Source organism: Protopterus annectens, chromosome 7.part1, assembly GCF_019279795.1.
Source record: "Protopterus annectens isolate FY-2018-M chromosome 7.part1, PAN1.0, whole genome shotgun sequence".
Classification (NCBI taxonomy): Eukaryota; Metazoa; Chordata; order Ceratodontiformes; family Protopteridae; genus Protopterus; species Protopterus annectens.
This window is the reverse complement of record NC_056740.1, coordinates 541787683-541808320: the sequence shown is the minus strand read 5'-3', so window position 1 is coordinate 541808320 and position 20638 is coordinate 541787683. Positions and strand designations below refer to the sequence as shown.

The 20638-nt window shown below is 43.9% G+C and overlaps 1 protein-coding gene across 4 annotated transcripts in view; it reads right to left on the bottom strand.

Moving 5' to 3' along the window:
* TCF12 (transcription factor 12) overlaps window positions 1–20638 on the bottom strand; it is a 1980472-nt gene that overhangs the window by 30351 nt on the left and 1929483 nt on the right. For all 4 annotated transcript variants that reach the window (XM_044078972.1, XM_044078971.1, XM_044078973.1 and 1 more), the window contains one exon: window positions 11222–11454. In XM_044078972.1, the coding sequence (XP_043934907.1) occupies window positions 11222–11454 (233 nt within the window). The remainder of the gene's footprint in view (window positions 1–11221; window positions 11455–20638) is intronic.

Here is a 20638-nt window from a genome sequence, read left to right as displayed (position 1 = left end):
GAATAAATCATTTGCCTTAGTTTCATCTAGATTGTCCAAATCCTTTCTGAAAGGCATATTTCTGATAAGGCCTCCAACAAAGGATCCCTCACCACCTTTGGATGTTACTGTTGTACTCGAAGGTTTGACACAAAACCCCTTCGAACCTTCAGACAAAGCGGACCTAAAATTTATATCATGGAAGACAGCCTTCTTGGTAGCTATAACTTCGGCAAAAAACTTCTGAACTCCAGGCTCTTTCAGCAAAGTCTCCTTACATTACATCTGTGTTGTCCATTTTCATTCTTCCTCAACTCCCCTCCTATCCACCCTACATCCTCTTTCTTCTTCTGGACAGACCTATTGATGACTGTGTTTGGAACCTACTGTTCCAGATTAGAGTCAGATTTTTTTTTCTATCTGACTATGCCTGTTCATCATCTGTTATTTGCAATACAGCTGAGGTAACAGGGATGGAGTGGGGCATTATGGATAAAGGAAAGAGCTCAAGAGTTAGATACAAAGTCTATCATATGCAGTTGAGTCAGATCTGAGGGTCGGATACAAAACCCATAAATGAGGATGAATGAAAATGGACAACACAGATGCCAAGTTACGACGAGTACATAACTTATAATGAACATGTTCTGGCACTCAAATTACCATTAAAAATTAGCCACCTGCAGTACGCCTTAACTGGTGACCACTCTTAAAATGCCAACTTTTCTGTAGAGGGGGCAAGAACAGTTTCACTACATGCAGCGGTTACTGGCTCATATAGCATGTGGGGCCGGTCTGCGATCTAGCACCACCCTTCCTCAGCTTTTCAGTGGAAGGGGGGTCCTTCCATTATGTTGGCACTCAAAGCCAGATCCATGCCCCCCTCCCATGCTATCTCAATTCTTCATTATAACATTCTCTCCCACTATTTTTTCTATTCAACAGAAGAAGAAGAAAAAAATGTATTTTTTACAACTCTAGCCATTGGCTTGCTACACCTCACACAACGTGCTGATGGACTGAACTGCCTTTCTCTACTAGCATTCAGAAATAACAGTACAGAAAGAAGAATACAGGAATTAGAAGTTATGTACTCACCATAACGTTCCATCTGAGTAGGTGACTTCATTCGGATGCAACCTGTGGGTATCGGATCCGACCTCGGATCCGAGCCGGCAATTCAAAAGCTTAGGCTCCGAGCTCCTAGCTCCTCCCTCTTACCCATAACCCCTTGCCACGCCCTGACTGACCTCAGATTGAGTTTGCCTCAAATACTGACCACAGTATACTAAAACAGCATAAATACCTATAAAGGTCAGGATGCGAATGAAATCACCTACTCAGATGAAACGTTATGGTGAGTACATAACTTCTAAATCTGAAGTAGGAAGACTTCATTCGTCTGCAACCTGTGGGACAGAGTCCCTAGCTACCTGAATCTTGGGCGGCCATCATGGAAGGATGTTCCGAGCACCGCTGAGCCAAAGGATGCTCTTCCTCTAGAAACAACATCCACCTTGTAATGAGAAATAAAAGTATGAGGCGCAAGTAGCTGATATCATCCAACGAAACACGGGACTTAAAGAAACTGCCCTAGTAGAATGAGCCGTAACCCTCTTAGGAGCAGGTCTGCCTGAAGTGTCATATGCCTGCAATATGCAATTAGCAATCCATTTAGACAGAGTGACTTTAGACACTGCTTTACCCAGAGCAAATTTAGCAAAGGAGACGAACAGCTGATCTGATTTCCTGTGGCCAGCTGTCCTGTTAATATAAAACGTAATTGTCTATGAACATCCAATGAATGCAATTTGTATTCCCTTTGTTTGAATACTTGGGAAAAAAACAGGCAAATTGATTGACTGGTTAATATTGATTCAGAAGAGACCTTCGGAAGAAAAGATGGATTGGTCCTGAGGCACACCCTATCAGGGAAGAAAGAAAGGTAAGGCGGTTTGACACAAAGAGCCTGAAGCTCAGACACCCTTCTGGCTGAAGTGATAGCTACCAGAAAGACAGTCTTCCAGGAAAGGAATTTTAAATCAGCAGAAGCTGCAGGCTCGAAGGGAGGAGCAGTAAGGGCCTGCAGGACTAAAGACAAATCCTACAACCTCCTTGACTGGAGGCCTTAATAAAAAAACTCTCTTGAGAAAGGATTTGCATAATTTCGCTGTCATAAGGGGAGCTGTGTCCTGTCCAATGTGATAATGCGATATAGCCAATTGTACTTTAATCGTGGAAGAACTGGCCCCTTGATGAAAGAGGTCTGTTAAAAATTCTAGCACCGCAGAGATAGGTGCTGAAAAGGATCCACCGTTCTCTGCCCTGCCCATATAGAGAACCTCTTCCATTTACTCCGATAAACCTGTCTGGTAGAAGGTTTATGAGCAGCCACCAAAATTGCTTTGACCGGTGAAGAGATACCGGGAGTCCTAATTAAGGTTGGAATTGGAGCAGCCAAGCTGTCAACTTCAGGGTCCGCAGATTGGGAACTGGCATTCCCAGAGGGTGAGAGATGAGATCCATTGGATCCAGAATCCATGGTGGATTGATTTTGTGAGACCATAGGAACCAAGGTTGTCGAGGCCAGAATGGGGCAATGAGAATCATTCTGCTCCCCAAACTGTTGGCTTTCTGCAGAAACCTCTGCATCAGAGGAAGTGGAGGGTAAGCATAAAGGAGACCGGGAGGCCAAGCATGCACCAGAGCATCCCTCGGGAACTCCCCTGGTGGGGGAAGTAGAGCGAAGAAATTGTCGCATTTGGCGTTTGAGGGAGAAGCAAAAGATTGCAACAGGGTTGCCCCCAAACGGCAAAAATCTTCTTCGCTACTTGAAGGTTTAGGGACCACTCGTGTGGAGAAAGGATGGTGCGACTGAGCCTGTCCGCAAGGATGTTGGACTTTCCCGGAATGTGCGTTGCTATCAGAAAGCGTTTGGTGGAAATTGCCCATTCCCAGACTCTCATGGCCTCTCGACAAAGGGGATAAGACCTGGTTCCTCCCTGCTTGTTGATATACCAGACTACGGACATGTTGTCTGTCTGAATCGCAATAGTCCCTGTAGGAAGAACGTGGTGAAGTGCTTGCAACGCTAGGAGCACCGCCCTCATTTCCAGGACATTTATATGCAATGATGTCTCTGTGGGATTCCACGTGCCTTGGACAATCTTTCTCGCAGAATGCCCACACCACCCGAGGCAAGAAGCGTCCGTGGTCACTGTGGCTCGGGAAATGCAGCGCAAAGGGTCTTCCTGCTAGGGGCTCCGGAGAAAGAAGCCACCACAGAAGGGAGTCCCTGCACGCTCTGCTGACCGCAATCGGAGCGTTTAGAGACGAACAAAGAGGAGACCACTGAACTTGAAGGGTCCATTGAAGAACCCGCATGCGTAAGCGGGCATGAATTAGAAGCGGAATAGCTGCCGCCATAGAACCTAGGGCCCTCAGGACCGAAGCTGCAGTTGGTGACGGTTGAAGGATCGCTGTCACATGACACCTCAGGCTGACGACACGGTCTGGGGTGAGGAAGGCTCGCATTGATCTGGTGTCTAGTCTTCCTCCTATGAAATCTATAATTTGAGTTGGATTCAGGAAAGATTTCTCCCAGTTGATCGTTATGCCCAGCCTTGGTGCTAGTTGAAGGAAGTAATCCCTGGCTGAGCACAGAAGATGCCTTGATGATGCAGTTAGGAGCCAGTCGTCCAGGTGCGGAAAGACCTGTAATCCCTGGAGCCTCAGGTGGGCCGCTCCCACCGCTAACAGCTTGGTAAACCCCCTCGGGGCTGAGGCGAGACCAAACGGGAGGACCCTAAACTGATAGTGACTGGCTCCCAGCCGAAGCGAAGAAACCTCCTGGATCGTCTGTCCATCCGAATGTGGTAGTACGCATCCTTGAGGTCTATGGAACACATCCAGTCGTTCTCCCTCAACAGGGGAGTATAGATTGCAGGGTGACCATCCGAACTTTTGCTTGGTTACTGACAGGTTAAACAGAGAAAGGTCAAAAATGGGCCTAAGGTCCCCCCTCTTCTTGGGCCCCAAAAGAACCCTGGGGTAAAACCCAATCCGGCTTGATCTGGGGACGCTGGATGGCTCTTTTTCCTAGTAGCTGCTCGATTTGAGCTGCTGCCGCCTTTGGTCGGGTGGAACATCTGGGAGGCTGCGAGATTTGGGGATCTTGATTAGGGGTATTGAATATCCTCTGGATATGAGTCGAAGCACCCAACTGTCTGTTGTTATGGACTCCCAAGAAGTCAGGTGCATCAAAAACCGCCCCCCGACTGCCTCCAGAGACGGACAGCCGGGCAACCCTTCAGGGCTGCTGCGTGGGTCTCTCAGAGAAGGGTTCTCTGGACCCAAAATTGCCAGGAGCCCCCCTGCCTCTGGCACGACGACCTCCCGTCCTCCTCTGCCACGGAAGGACTGGTTATCCGGAGCAGGTTGGGACTGCTGCGACTTCCGGAACCACATCTTCTTCTGTCCCTTTTGGTTCTTAGAGAAGGACCTCTGGGGAGCTGAGAAGCGGACTCCGACGGCAGACAGCGTCTTCCCGTCCTTTTCGCTCTGGACAAGTGTCTAACAGTCTTGCCAAATAAGGCAGAACCATCGAAGGGGCATTCGAAGGTCGCCTTAAAGGGCTCAGCAAAATCACAATGGCGGAGCCAGGCCTGTCGCCTCATGACAAGGCCTGCTCCGCTGGCTCTAGCGGCTCCCTCAGTAGCATGAGACAGCAGCCACATAGATGTGTTGGATACAGATCTGAGAGTGGCCATTCGGGTGGAATAAACCTGCTTATCCTCACTCGAGATGGACTCCGGGAGATGCAGCGTACTCTTTAATCAGATCTCGCTGCATCCTAATGACATGCCATGTAGTTCAGCGCTCTCAAGGAGAAGGTCGCTGAACTAAACACTCGCTTCCCAATTCGATCCATCGAACGGGACTCCTTGCCCGGAGGATGGACGGAGGGACTCTCCTGGGCCAATTCCCTCTTGTGGCCGCAGCCATCATCATGGCATCTACAGGGGGACCCTTACTCCAGTGGGTGCGGTCTGATGGAGGAGAAAGAATGCGGTCCGGGCGTTTTGGGATAGGCTCAATGGTGTCCGGATCCTTCCACGCCCTGATAGATATAGGATCTACCAGGGGTCAGCAGGAGGGACACCCAAGAGGTAGAAGGGCCCGCCTCGAATGCCTCCAAGAACACAGACTCGTCCGAAGAAGCCTTGGGGCAGACCACCCCCTGATCCTTAACATCTCCATGATGTCTCCAAATGAGACGTCCTCAGGGGTGACCTGGGGAGCCTTCCCTTCATCCAAGTCCGTGTCTTCAGTGACGGACTCAGGGAGTCCATGTGCCTCCTCTTGCACTTGCGCCCGAGGTACTTCATCGGGGCTGTCCGAGGAGTACTCTTTAGCAGATGGATGTTCCAAGGGAACCACTTGGGACATCGAGGCGGGCTGTCCCTGGGACCGGCTGGTGGGGGCCTGGCCCAACTGCAATGGAGTGCGGGATGGAGCCGTGGCAGGGACCGGGGTCCGGAGGTCCTCGACAGTGCCCTTTCCATAACGTTGAAAGCCGAGGAGCCAGCTTCTCTAAGCCCGAGCCGACCCCACTCGGATCCGGCGTGCGGATCGGAGTCGAAACCGCCGGATCCGAGACCAGTGCGCTCCGACCTGGACGGAGCCGAAGACACACCAGCTCCCTCGGATCCGAGGCTCGGCCCTCGGCTCCGAGGTCGGGTCCGGTACCAAGCACTCAAGGATGGGGACGGATCCGGATCCGACCCACCCCGGATCCAAATCTGCACGGCGCCGAAACTCCGAACCCGTGGTATGGGTCGGAGAAGGAGCTACGGGGAAAGAGGGGTCCCTCCCGGTGGGGGCTAGGAGCACTCCCATTTGCATTTGGGCCTGGATGAATTTCCTCATCATCCGGTCCATATCAGCTTCTCATCGAAAAGGTCGATCTAGAGGAGGCCACCAAGCGGACCTAGAGAACCGTCTCGGTGACCTCCTGGAAGCCTCCTCCTCGGGTCCAGGAGAGAACCGAGGGAGTGGAGCCGAGGAGGAGGAAAGCTAGAAGGCACAGGGGAAGCCCGCTTAGATGGAGGAGCCGAGCTGGAAGCTTCGCTCCTCTTGTGGTGCTTCTCCCTGTGCCTCTCCTTCTGTCTCTCCCTACTAGAATCCTTCCCCTCCAGCATTTTTAAGGGAGGTTGAGTCCCAGCCGGAGGAGAACTGACAGCAACAAGTTGCTGACTGGAGGGCAGAGGCGAAGCAGTATCTGGGGTAAAAGACCCGCCAGCACTAACCGACCTCCGTTCCCTTAAAGCCGGGTTGAACCCTGCACAAATGGTACAACCAGAAGACAGGTGTTCAACCCCAAGATGACGAGTGTGGCCATCTGCTGGGGACAGCTTATGGCCACACTCGGTACATTTAAAAGACAGCCTTAGGGGCTTCAGACATACCACCTCAGGCCTATACACACACAGGCACGCACAAAACTACGAAAGACCCGGGAAATTTATCTAAAGAGGGAGGGAAAGCCTTAACCACACACAACACTAACTATTTTTTAAACAAAAAATGAGAATTTTAACAATTTTCCTGTCAGAAAACCACTTATCTCAAAAACCACACCAGGAGCTCAAGAATTCCGTTGCTTCTTGAAAAGCGGCAAACGAAATCTGGGGTCAGTCAGGGCGTGGCAAGGGGTTATGGGTATGAGGGAGGTGCTAGGTGCTCGGATCCTAAGCTTTTGAGGATCCGAGGTCGGATCCGATACCCACAGGTTGCAGACGAATGAAGTCTTCCTACTTCAGATCTACACTTTATGATTGCACTCTAAACACCTTGTGCTCAGGTGGCGCTGGCTCCATTTGCCCTCAATACCCTTGAAATTCTTCTGCCTCATAGCTTCCCCTATCCAGCTTATTCAGGTACAGTACTACTACATAACTGCAAGATTACAGTATCAAATAAAATCAGACTGGAAGACTTTTTTTTTTTTTTTTTTTTTTTTAAGAGATGGAGGTTTTGTTAAAAAAACAAAAAAGTTTCACTTCCCGGAACAGAAGGGCTCAAACATATAGTTGCAAACATGACATCTCTAATTAAGACATTCAAAACAGAAATGCCCTACGGTTCCACCTGTGTTAACAAGTGTTTGGAAACATGTAAGAAACAGGAACAAGTGGCTGCACTACAGTGGACGTAAGGAGTCTGAAGTCTGCAAAGGATGGTTCCTTACCAGGAAAGCACAACCTGATGATCACTTCTCAATGCTGTGAAAACAAGATACTATGAAAGAAGGGAAAAATAATATTACACTAACTTATGTAATAAAAACAACCGCACAAACTATGTAATGGCTTTTAACAGAAATGCAGCAAAGCTGTTCAAAGTATGACTAGTTTCAAACTTGCAAAAAGATCAGCGCTTAGAATGTTACTCCTTAAGGATGCACTACTTTACCTGGACTGGAGGTTTTTTTTATGTTCACAGCAATTTAGTTTAAAATAAAGAATAAAAATGTTTAGATTCAAACTTCTAATTCCAATGAAAGTTAAGCCCCTTGGTGTGTATGCATGTGTGTGTTAGGGGGATGGAATTTGCTATAAGAACCATCTTAACTCATTACAGCAGATTGACGTATGCAGGCATTTCTGCAGTTACCTCCTACTGCTTCTCTAGGTGTCAAATATTGCCTGGTCATATTTGCATTAATAATTCCAAAACCATGCTACATACAAGGTATCAGAATATTTTATCTTGAAGCATACATGATGGCAAACACAACTGTATTGCTATATGACCTCTGTCAACTAGTATTTTGTAGAACTGTAAGCCACTGATTATAAATCTGTTCTGCAGCTGGTCAGTGTAAAGCTTACTTGGGTATGGAAAGTGCTGGCTACTACTCAAGGCAGCATTGTACAAGTTCCTAAGACCAACTGTCCCTCAAATACTGTCAGTGACAATCTCTGACCATACCCCACATAAATTTGTGGCAGTACTGGAATTATACATTATTTATTCAAAATCCCAAGTAGTCAACAGTATAAGCATCTCACCCCATCAGGTTAGGTGCCAATCAAAGAATCAGAAGGGAAGGGCAAAGTACTGCTTCTTTCCCAGGATTTACTTTTTAGCTGTCTAAAAACAAGTGCTTTACAGCTAAAACAGACACATACCAGCAACAGATAATTTGAAATACAAACAAAACAATACAGCACGAGCTAAAATAAATACAGAGAACAGTAGCACAATATTTTGTCAAAGTGACTGCATAAACATTTACCTGAGATGTAAAGTAAACCCTCCTTATAAAGGAGGTAATGGAAAGACCTTCTTAAAGAATCCTGTGTCTCAGCCACCTTATGATTCCACAGAATTGAGCAATTCTACCAGAAGTTTCAAGCATGGTTCTGGAAACAACTAGCAGCCGTTCAGGTCAATGACCTGAATGGACATAGAGGGGCAGATGAGGCTACCAGCAATTTTAAGGAGAGAGAATCAAGAATGCAGGGCTTGGTAAGCAGACAGAAAACCTCAACTTGCTCAAGCCTAACATGCCTTTTTTTGTATACTTCCAGTTAAAACTCATACCACCTTTTTTGGTGTCTCTATAACTAAGTGACTTACCAGCTAATAATAGGCAGTATTAGCAAGAGCAAGAAATTAATAAAATTAAATGAAGGTTGTTAGCTAGGATATCCTATAATGAAAAAATAATTTGTTTGCCACATATTATTCATATTTTCACACTTGTGTTTAGAATTTCATAACTGGGATACCTACATTTTACTGAGGTGTACAGTGTGAATCACCAATGTGGGAGGAAGGACAATTCAATGAAAATTTGGGTTTACATTACTATATACTGAAAATATTTCAAGTTGTTCATCGCTAATTATGAAAATATACACTTCCATATGTACTTAACACTTCAAAAACCAAGTGACTTACAAATTGTTGCATGAAATTAGGTGAAACCTTAAATGTTGAAGAAAACTGTCTGATATTTGCACTGTAACTCTGAAACCTTAAATGTTGGAAGAAAACTGTGATATTTGCACTGTAACTCCCACACTGACAGACCTCCAGTATTATTTGTACTGCCAATCATACAATTAAACGTGTTTTTATATTTAACTACCTAAATAAACATGCACTTATACAGCAATTTCTTGTCATGTGAAAGCTTATGTTGGGTTACCAAAAATGCGCCAACAATATATCAATTTGTGAAAGTCTGGAAAAATATAACTTGGGGTTTTGTGTGCACATGTTCATACATTATGGTATTTACAGAAAGACTGAATGCACCGACTGATTACTATAAACACTTCTTACTGATAAAATTGTTATTTGCATAGTTTTAATAGCTTTTATTTTTCATAACATTTACATTTGTTTATCTTATTTTTTTAAGTTTATTTTTCCTAAAAGGCTCTGGAACGCAATGTGTGTAAGCTGCTAGAGGTGTAACACTCCATACCACCTAGGTGTTGAGAGTTAAATATGATTCAGCCACAAAAGGTAGTCAAGTCGAGATCTTTCAGGACAGCAATGATGTGACAAAATCTAGATCTAGTTAAAATCCTGGTTGCAGGATTCTGGATTTGATGCAAGCATGTAAGATGCTTATCCGAGAGTTCCAATACAGATGATCGCAGTGGTTCAGAAGTGGTAACCATCTGCTTGCTCAACCATCACCAAATCCACAGAAGGAAGGGGAAGTTTAACTTGGGTAATTACTTTCATATGCAAATAGTATAGGAATGGCATATGTAAAGGTAGCATGAACCATCCACAGCTTCTATTTTAGTAGGGCTGACCTTAGGTTGTCCAACTCCTTTACAAATAAGGATGGAATCCAAACAGTCTTTCAAGATGATAAAGACAGAAATATGGTTCTCACAGAATGACAGATGATGGGAGACTTCATCACCACAGCCATAATGCCAAACATCTCCCCTCTTACACGACCAACCTCAATGGCATCATATGGATGGGAGGGTAGCAGAAGCAAAGCACCTGACAGACACCAAACCAGACAATGGCTGAGAATGCAAGTTGGAGGTATACAGCAAGAAAAACATGAGGCCAAAAGCCTAGACTAAAAGTGTGGCATGCAAGTGGAAAATATGTGGCAGGGAAGACTAAACGTGTGGCATGCAAGTGGAAAATATGTGGCAGGGAAGACTAAAAGTGTGGCATGCAAGTGGAAAATATGTGGCAGGGAAGACTAAACGTGTGGCATGCAAGTGGAAAATATGTGGCAGGGAAGACTTCAGATGCCAGTTAACTGCTAAATGGTGCTCTTTTGCATTTTCTCGGCCAACGCTGTCAAAAAGGAGTATGGTGTGTGGGTAAGGCTAAAGACCCAAAAACTGGTACAAAAAGGAACTGTGATGTTACACAATTTAATTCTAACCAGCAAGTGATCACATTTTCATGGAGGAGAAATGAACTAGATGGAGACTGTTCAAACACAGAAAAACATCCAGGGAACTCAAAGGCCCTTTCTTCTCATGCTTCATGAGACATTTGTTTTCTTACATACAGCAGTAAGACAAGCTCTCTGTTACACTCCAAGGCATACAAGAGGTGAAAGTCACCCTCCCCCACACAATCTCGTACTCTCTTTTCAAAACAGCAGGGGGGGGGGGGTTCTGTCACCTCTCTGCTCAACCTCAAGCCGGTTATGAGGACAAAAAGCAGGACGATGACCCCTCTACCTGAAGGAAAGCATTGGCAAATAATTGCAGGCCACAGGGAATGTAGTGGACTTCTTAAAGAAAACACTGCTTATGCCTAAACAGGCTGGCTTCCTTTACAGTTAGAGCATTAAATGAATAAGGTAATCTCTAGTTAAGCCATCTAGCTTGCCCCCTCCACTGGGCTCCCTCTACTGCTGTTAGTTAGTGCCTTTGCTTTTTCTTCAATGCTGACAAGCTGTACTATTCTTAGCACTCATACAAGGATACCACTCAACCACTTAAGGAGCATGCATTCACCCATGTCAGAGTTTGATTTTCAACAGAAGTCAGAAACACCCATGTGCTATACCTACTGTAAATGGTCTTTTGATGCAAGACATTAAATTTCTATATTCAGCCTTTGCATTGCAACTGCTACATAAACTGTCAATACCAAAACTCTTCAGACATTCAAGTAAAAGCTTAGCCACTGATAACAGACTAAGATTGGCCCATCTAGATGGGGGACACATACTGACCTCGAACTTGCTGTTCCAAGCTGAGAATAACTGCTACTGCCTGGTGAAGGATAAGCAGCTTTGTCTGTGGTTTCTCACTCTTTAGATGAAGCTGACACATACGACCAAGTTCCTTGAATGCTTCATTAATGTCTCGCACACGTAAACGCTCTCGGGCATTATTTGCCATTCGTCTTTCTCGTTCTCTTTCTAGCTTCTGTTCGGGATTTAGATCCTCATCTTCATTTGTACTGCTTTTATGAGTAAGCACACAAGACACATTTCAACACACAGTATTCATGACCTGAGCATAAATAAACTACAATGACGTACCGAGTGGTTATCATTTAATGATACAGTCTGTAAAATAACCTGCGCTTAAATGAATAAAATATACTTAGAAATAAGTCGGAGCTCTTTCTATGAAATTGGAATTTAAAGGCAAAAAGCAACAGATAACCAGTGAAACAAGTAAAAGTCTAAATAACTGTAGAATAAGAAATCTTAAAACAAGTGGTTCACTTTTTTTAGATTTCTAATTCTACAGTTATCTAGACTGATCTGCTTATGTGACTTGATATTTTTCAGTAGTAAAATATTAAACATTCTGAATGCATTTCACTTTTACAGCAGCCTTGCCTTTAAGTTACATGATATGCTACCCCACCTGACATAAAAATATACATTCTCAAACTGGGGTGAAAATCATCAGCCCCTGACTTTGTGTGTGTGTGTGTGTGTGTGTGTGTGTGGGGTACAACTCTGGATATTAAAGTACATCTCAATCACACTGCCTCATCTTAAAGCACTGCTCTCACCAGAGAACACTTGAGCAGTAAAGCCTTCTTTAACATGCGCAACCCACTGCATATGGCCTCAACTATGAGCTCTCCATCATTGCTGTGGGGTACGGAAAAAGAAGGGCTATAAAACATTTTCCTCAGTTCTAATGCTAATTTTGTGGAAGTGCAGACATCACTTTTCAACACAAGAGAAGAGAAATTAAGTGTTCCTAACTGGATCAAAATCAGGGTTAAATGCCAGTATAGTTTAAATTAAAAAAAAAAGTATAATTTATAACTTGGCCATCAGTAATGGGCAGTTTATCTGTAAGAACTACAAGTGTGAAAGGGCATGACATGCAATGTCAAAAGAACCATACGAAAACAGGAGCATACAAACCTTAATTTTACCACTTGCATACACAGCTAAGGCGATAAATGACTAGCTCCTGCCTTTCTATCTAGTGGTAAACACTTCTCACTAGTGACCACAACAAAAGAACAGGTGCAGTGATATTCATGTACAAGATGTCCGAGAGATGCAAGGTCTCAGCATATCCAAAAAACTGCAGGGTCCATTTACTCCATGGATCTAGAAAAACTGTTAAGACACATTTGTGGACACATGCAATGGACTGCAAGAATGTCTGGTGGAGAGAGAATCCACACAGGCATCCAAGAAAGTACAGTTGAGTAAAATCTTACCATAACAGTAGATATCCCTCTTTTCACTGTTACAATATTCGTTACACTAGGGATCCCTTGCCAAGGGCGGCCCAATATCCGGCTAGTATACCAAACCCTTTAGGTTGCTTTAAGGTACACTGTATGTCACTGTGTATGCTCCTCGCTTAACGTAGGACATAAAGGTGATGCCTGGATGTACCATCCTGAAAGTACAATTGTGCACACTTACCATAAATGCAGATGTTAGTGTGTATTCACTGTTGCAGTCATCACATTTGCGTTATCCTGCCAGGGGTAGCCCTCAGTCGGCCCGAATACCAGAGGCTTAGTATTTCTGTGTCGGTTGCTGTCACTCCAGGACTGACGTCAGGTTGTCAGCGGTATAAAATCAGGCGGCCGACACCATTACATCAGTTTTTCTTGCCTTGTCAGGAGCTCCCCAAATAGGGAGCTAGGTTATGGTGGAAGAACATCACCAGTAGAAAGTAAATAACAAAAAATCCCTGTAAGGGGAGAGGAAGAGAGAGAGACAAGGGGGATGGAGGAAGGGAAACCAGGACTGCAACAGTGAATACATTCGAACATCTACATTTATGGTAAGTGTACACAACTGTACTATGTTCTTCGTGTTTCACTGTTGCAGTCCTCACACTTGGGTTGATTCCCAAAGCTGAAGAAAAGGATGGAGGCAGTCAAGAAGAGTTAGGGCTGGCTAGTAGGCCCTGCAAGACTGCGGTGACAAAGCCTGCCCTGGATTTGGAGGAGATAGGCAGGTGGTAATGTTTGGTGAAGATATGAACAGATGTCCATGTTGCAGCCTCCAGGATGTCCCTGGTGAGGACCCCTCTGAGAAAGGCTGCAGAGGTGGAGGTTGCTCTGGTGGAATGTGTCCTGACCCCCTTTGGGGGTGGTTTCCCATGCGGTCTGTAGCAGAAATGGATGCAGTGTGCTATCCATTTGGAGACGGTTTGGATATAGCCTTGCCCTCTGCTCCTACTGCGAAGTTGACTAAAAATTGATCAGTTTTTCTAAAAGATTTAGTCCTGTCCAGAGAGAATCCGAGCTGTCTGTGCACATCTAGAGAGTGCAGAATCCTTCCCCCCTTGTTTTGTGGGTTAGGAAAAAAGGTGGGCAAATGTATGGATTTGTTGCAAGCCATACTGGACACCACTTTAGGCATGAAAGATGGGTTAGTCCTGAGTGAAAGACTGTTAGAAGGGATTAATGATTCCTATACACTTATTGATGATGTAATGGATGGAGTATAGGAGGATTAATGGTATTACTGTTATTTTTTAAATTCAGTTTAAATTATAAAATATATACATATTAATCATAGTGGTAATTTTGGATACGGTGTATATTGAATCTTAAGGAATAACTAAAACGGAACAATAATTTCATTATAATCATATTCATTTACATTGCATGCAGTCAAATTTTATATGAATATAGCTGTATTAATTAAAGCTGCTAATTATGGCAAATATAAGGTATTTCTGATAATAATACAGAGGTCATGTAAAATATAATACAATATAAATGTATAATTTGGTCATAATATGTAGTTTTTAAGGGATTAGTAATGGTAAATATTTATGAATGTTTCAATTTTTTTATTTTCTAAAGCCAAAGTTGATTCATGTTAAAACTATTTTATTTAATTTTAGGTAATTTTACAGAAGTAATTTTATGGAAGTAATACAGCTTTAAATGTATAGTAATTGTATTGTGGATTTTGGCGCCAATAGGTTGAAAGGTTATAAAACGTTTGAATTCAATGAAACGCTGAATTTCTGAAGTTGTTCTGCTATTCAGCAGGACGAAAAACGTTTTTATTTTGTGCGTTTAAGTAAATAAAGCGGAGTTGTTTCTTATTTTGGCGTTAGCCTGGTATTCTTTCACCAGTTTAAGACCTCTTCTGCCTTGGTGCCAAATAAGTTGTCTTTGTTCAATGGTGCGTCCAATAATTTGGATTTGACGTGGTCTAGCAAGGTCTGTTCCTTAAGCCAAGCTTGCCTTCTAAGGACAGAACCAGTGACTGCTGCCCTGCAAGATGCTTCTAGGGCATCAAAGCCACATTGCAAGGCGTGCTTAGTTACTTGACTTGCAGAATGCATTAGCTCTTTTAATTCTTTATATTCTGCACAAACAGGAAAGGAAGATATTTTTTGTTTGAGTAATTCCATGGTATGCTACTGATATTTCAGCATGTGGAACTGACACTTTAATGCTCTAGTAGCAAGAGCAGCAGAGGTGTATACTTTTTTTACCCCGTCTGTCTATAGCTCAGGAATCCCAATCTGAGGGGGTGGGATTCTTAGTTGAAGTTGATTTAATTCCTTTAGGTCCTTGAGAGATTACCTCTGGGTCAGCAGCAGGATTTTTGAAAAGAAATTTGTGAGAGCAAGGGACTCTAATACTGGTCAGGTTTCCTGGGAGCAGGAGGAAGGGTGTCAGGAGTCAAACTGGAATCCATAAAAACAGCATCCACAACATCCAGGACAGGAGGAATGGCCACAGGTCTGTGCTGTGGTAAACCCAAGAATTCCCCGAGTCTCTTTTTTGACCGAGGATAGTCTTGACATTCCCATTGCAAACGCTCCCTTAAAGTATGAAGGGTTTCCCCAAATTAAAAATCCTCGGGTGGAGAGGCAGACTAAATGGATTCCTCTGCATCAAAATCCTCATAAGCAGACAGGGGTTGCACATCTTCATATTCAGATGCATCAGAGTCGTCCGACTCCTGTTCAAATGAAACTACTGGGGACAAGTCTCTTTCTTTTGGAAGGGGTAGCCTGGCTTCCCTTAATAAGCATAACAAGGTGGTCTGCCATTTTAAGCATTTGAGATTGAGGCAAGGAAGCAGGTGCCCGAGCTTGGGTCATCTGTTTTTTGGGTATAGTTCGTAATCTGGGCCTTAGAAAATAGGTAGTTTTAGAAGGAACTGAAGACATGAAAGAAGTAGTCGGTCTGTGTCAAGTGTCGGTAGTGTGAAGTACTTCCTCAGAAGCTGGTGCCTGCTCAGTGGCTTTGGACCCATCCAAGACAGACACATTTGCAGAATCCTTAGTCGAAGATGAATCGCGCGGCATACTGGACTCCAAAAGGGTCTCGGTAGTGGCCTGCAATTCCACAAAAGCGAGAATCAGGGGCTGCAAAAGCACCTCACTGAGGACCAGAGAACTGACTACTAGCTTAGTGGAAGCGTCGTCGGCAGTTTTGGACCTGTGTGGTCTGTCTCTGTGTTTACCCTTACGTTTTTTTCGGAAGATCGGTAGTTGGATGGCTTACTGAAGCCATGTCAGAATTCGAGCACTGAGAGCAAAAATATCCAGCTACAATAAGGGCCCAACGACGTATAGTTCTGGCGTTGAGCAAAGCACAAAAGCGACAGCGGGGAACATCGTGGTCTGGGCCTAAAGAGGTGACGCAGTAAGAATGGAAGTCTCAGTGAGGTATTTGCTTTCCACAGGCGAGACAATTGTTAACTTTTTCTGACATTGGTTAGAGCAAGAAAAAAGGATTCCCAATGGGGTACTTAGCTTTAGAAGACTTCAACTTCAATTCGGAAATGAAAACTCTGGTAGCGGCTGACCGGCACTCATGCGAACTGCTTCTGCTTCAGGCTCCTTGGCAAGAAAGACTGATGTAATGGCATCAGCTGCCTGATTTTATACCACTGACGACCTGACGTCAGTCCTGGAGCGACAGCAACCGACACAGAAATACTAAGCCTCTGGTATTCGGGCCTACTGAGAGCTAACCCTGGCAGGATAATCCAAATGTGATGACTGCAACAGTAAAACACGAACATCTGAGAGCCCCAGTACGAACATTGGACCAAAGAAAAAGAGGTATTCAGTACATCCAGAAGATAAATGGACCAGGGAGAGGAGGGAGGGAGTGAACACTGCAACAGTGAAGAGAATGACATCTACCATTATGGTAAGATTTTATACAACTGTACTATCTCCTTGCATTTCAATGTTGCACTATTCATTACACTAGTGAGAATGCCAAAGCTCGGGAAGAAGAGAGGGAGGAGGAGGAAGGACCAGCAAAGCCTTCTAGGAAGCCATGAAGGATGGCCCTAGCAAAACAAGCTCTAGCTCTGGAGATTCCATCAAACTTGCAGTGTTTGGTAAATGTATGCACAGAAGTCCAGAAGAACAGAGTTAGTATCCAAACTCTTAAAAAAAGCACCAGAAGAATCCATAGCTCTAGTAGAACGAGCCTTAACAGAATAAGGAAGGCTCATACCATGAAAGGAATAACAAAAAAGAAACCGTTTTAGAGAAACAAGAAGAAATAGTCTATTTGGATATAGTTAATCCTAAGGACCCTGGATGAAAGGAACTGATCAGATTTCCTAATAGTCTTAGTCTTACTCGAATAAAATCCGAGTTGTCTCTGCACATCCAATGTGTGCAGCACTTTCTCACTAGCAGATTGCGGAAAAGGAGAAAAAAGTGGGCAAGTGAATAGAGTGATTAAGGGACAACTCATTCACCACCTTGGGCATAAAATGATTAGTATGCAAGGACACACTGTCATCATGAAACACCAAAAAAGGAAGACAAGCCATGAGGGCTTGAAGCTCAGACACCCATCTGGCAGAAGTAAGGCTAACAAAAGTATAGTCTTCCAAGAGCACTGTTGCAAGGAAAATGAAGCTGCAAGCTCAAAAGGAGCCAGGGTCAATTTTTCAAAAACAAAATTAAGATCTCAGGGAGGTGGAAAAGGTTTCCTTGGAGGCCTAATATGAAGGAAGTCTTTACGGAACTGTTTAGCTTTGAATCTAGAAGCTAAGGAGGAGATGAAGGCAGACAACCAGAGACAGCTGATAAGTGGGCCTTAATAGAAAAAGCCAACCCAGGATTGACCAAGTCACACAGATAAAAAAGAACCGAAAACACTCACAGAAAGTGGATCCAGGTTACCAGAAAGACGCCAATTGGAATACCTCTTCCATTTGGATAAGTAGGATTTCCTAGTACTGGGTTTCCTGGCCCCCTGCAGGACACTAAGCACGTCCTCAGAAAAAGGGTGTCTGTGTGGAATCAAAATTGTATCACCTACAGTGTCAGTTGAAGAGTGGACAGGTCGGTATGGAGATGAGATCCCTTGTCTTGTGTGAGTAGATCAACTCTGTGACATAACTTGTGATGACTGCCTTTGGCTAAATGCAGAAGAGGGAACCAATGCTACCTCGGACAAAAGGCAGTCACCAACAAGATTTTGGAAGCATTCTGTTGAATTCTGAATAGGACTTTTGGACTGAGGGGAAGGGGAGGGAAAGTGTAAAGAACTATCCCCTTCCAAGAAAAAGATAGGGCATCCACCTTTCAAACCAGAGGACCTGAGACTCCAGTACAAAAAAGAGGAAGTTGACTGTTCATTGGGGGGGGGGGCAAAAAGATCTATTTGAGGAGTACCCCAGTGGTAGACAATGTCCATAAACATCTGGTGGAGGCTATAGATTTCTTGGCCTTCTTCACAGACGTTTGTCTCTCAGACTGGGATGTTCCCTCCATCGTGTCTTTAGCAAGAAGCTTAAGATGCTGATTCTCCAGATAAAGTGCCAGAAAAGAAAGCCTACTATGAAGGGTCTTGGGAACAAAGGCCTGACAGAACAGGACATATGGTTGTGTGAAGCGCCAAGGGAAAACGGACACTTTTCGTGATGCTCTTTATGGGGAATGTGTATCCCACACTGGCATTTACCCTTTTTGGATGACATGAAACCCTACAAGCAACATAAAGTAAAAGATAAGACAACAAAACCCCCAACAGGGTACTTATCTGTAATGGCTGGGTGAACCACCAGTAGAACAGGTGCTCAGACTGATGGCAAAAAGGCTCTAAGGATGGTATGCTCAGACATCACCTTTATGCCCTACGCTATGCAAGGAGTTAACACATGACATACAGCATACCTTAAAGCACCCTAAAAGCTTTGGTATACTGGCCGGTCATTTGGCCACCCTTTGCAGGGGATCCCTAGAATAGTGAATACTGCAATAGTGAAATGGAAGGACAGAACATAGGACCAGTGGCAAAAGATAGTTTTCCTTTGAGGAAATTTGGCACACTGCTTTCAAACAAATGTAAACTCGAAAAATGTAAGAAAGTGTGGAAGAGAAGATAACACAAAGACTTTCCCACTGTAGCTAGATTGCCAAAGAAAATAGACTCCCAACACTACTACTGCAACAAAGCAATGACACAGAAATTCAATTTCTCGAACTACCAAAAAAGTCCACTCATGGGGTGACAACCAAATTTACAGAAAGTCTTAGAATGTTGAACAATGGTTAAGATAACTGCCTCAGTGCTCCAGCATCTGGGAATCAAATCTGACCTCTAGTCACTGTCTGCATGTTCTCCCTGTGTGGATTTTCTTTTAGTAATCAATTTTCCTCATCTTCTAAAAGCACACTGTCCAGATATACACTGTACTTAATCTTGCCCTGGTCTCTCAAATCATGGCTGAAAAAGGGTCTATGGGCAACCTGCTTACCTGGCAAACAAATTTTACATGAACAAACCAAAATACTCTGTGGGTTGTTTGATTACACTGTGAAACATTACTTTGATTACTAAATTTTAAATAAAATAAACCATCTAGATGAATTTATAAATTCGGGGGTAGAAATTGGCACTAACCTAGTTAAATGTTCAGGTAGACTGTTTCTTCTCCAGGCATGTAGAATTCATTATTTGGTAAGTAGCACACTTGATCATAATCCTCACCTGAAGTAGAGGACCTCATTCTGACTTTAGTTACATTATGGATGGATTGATTGTCCAATATGACCAGAAAGGGTCATCAACATAGCCTTTTACAGCCTCATCACAAAAATCCACATCAGGGAAAGTGGAAGATGACAGTGAAGGGGGACTTGAATATTGCTATCCATGATGGAACACCCTGCCCTTGAGGGCATGGTCATGACAGAAGAGAGTTTGAGAAGCAGCAGTTTACTTAATCAATTAGCACACTTTTTTTTTTTTTTTTACCCCTTCAAACTTAACCACAAATGTAAAAAATACCAATACAAATACAATGCTTTATACAGTCTTCAATGTTCCAAAATAAGAAGGAATATAGTTAAAATGGAAATAGACAAGTTGCTAAGCTTAAGAATTGGGGTAGTAAAGTAGAAAAAAAATATGGCAAGTAAGAATCAGACAAGGGTGACCCTAACTTCAATTTGGCGTCTAAAAATACAGTTGTCTAAGTAAACCTACCATAACAGTAGATGTCTGATCTCTGCTATAGTAGCCTTAGCTATACAAGTTATATCCTGCCAAAGTTATAACAGTCGGCCAGCTTCCAAAGCTTCAGGGCACCTTCCACACACACAAACTGTCAGGCAGCTCGAGCTGAGCCGACTAAAAGACAGATCTTGGTGCCAAGCCCTTCAGAGTGTTCCTGCCAATGAGAGGCAGAGGCTAAACCCTGTAAGAACAGCACTAGGAAGAAAAATAAATAAATGACCACACCCAGGCATAAACGCACAAGAAATAAGGGGGACGGAGGGAGGGAGCGGCTACTGCAGCAGTGAATATTCAATATCTACTGTTAAAGTAAGTTTATTTACACAATGTACTAAGTTCTTCATATTTATCCTGTTGCAGTAACTTGAGCTATATGGGGAGGTTAATATAGTTTACAAATTTTGGGAGGTGGAAGGAGAAGCGTCTAGGACGTCCTGGGGAATGGTTCCAGAAAAGCCTGCTCAAGCCATACAGAAGAAATCAAAGCTTATAGTACGTTGCAAAAGTATATACAGAGAACCAGTTTACTGCTATACTTCTGCAATCTAACCCTTTCCAAAAAGCCACAGATGAAGCCAAGACCCTGGTAAAGTGGGTCTTGACCCTGCCTGGAATAGTTTTATCTGCTTTGACACAAGTTATCCCTTCTTACATTCACAAGAAAAGAAGGATTGATCCAAATATC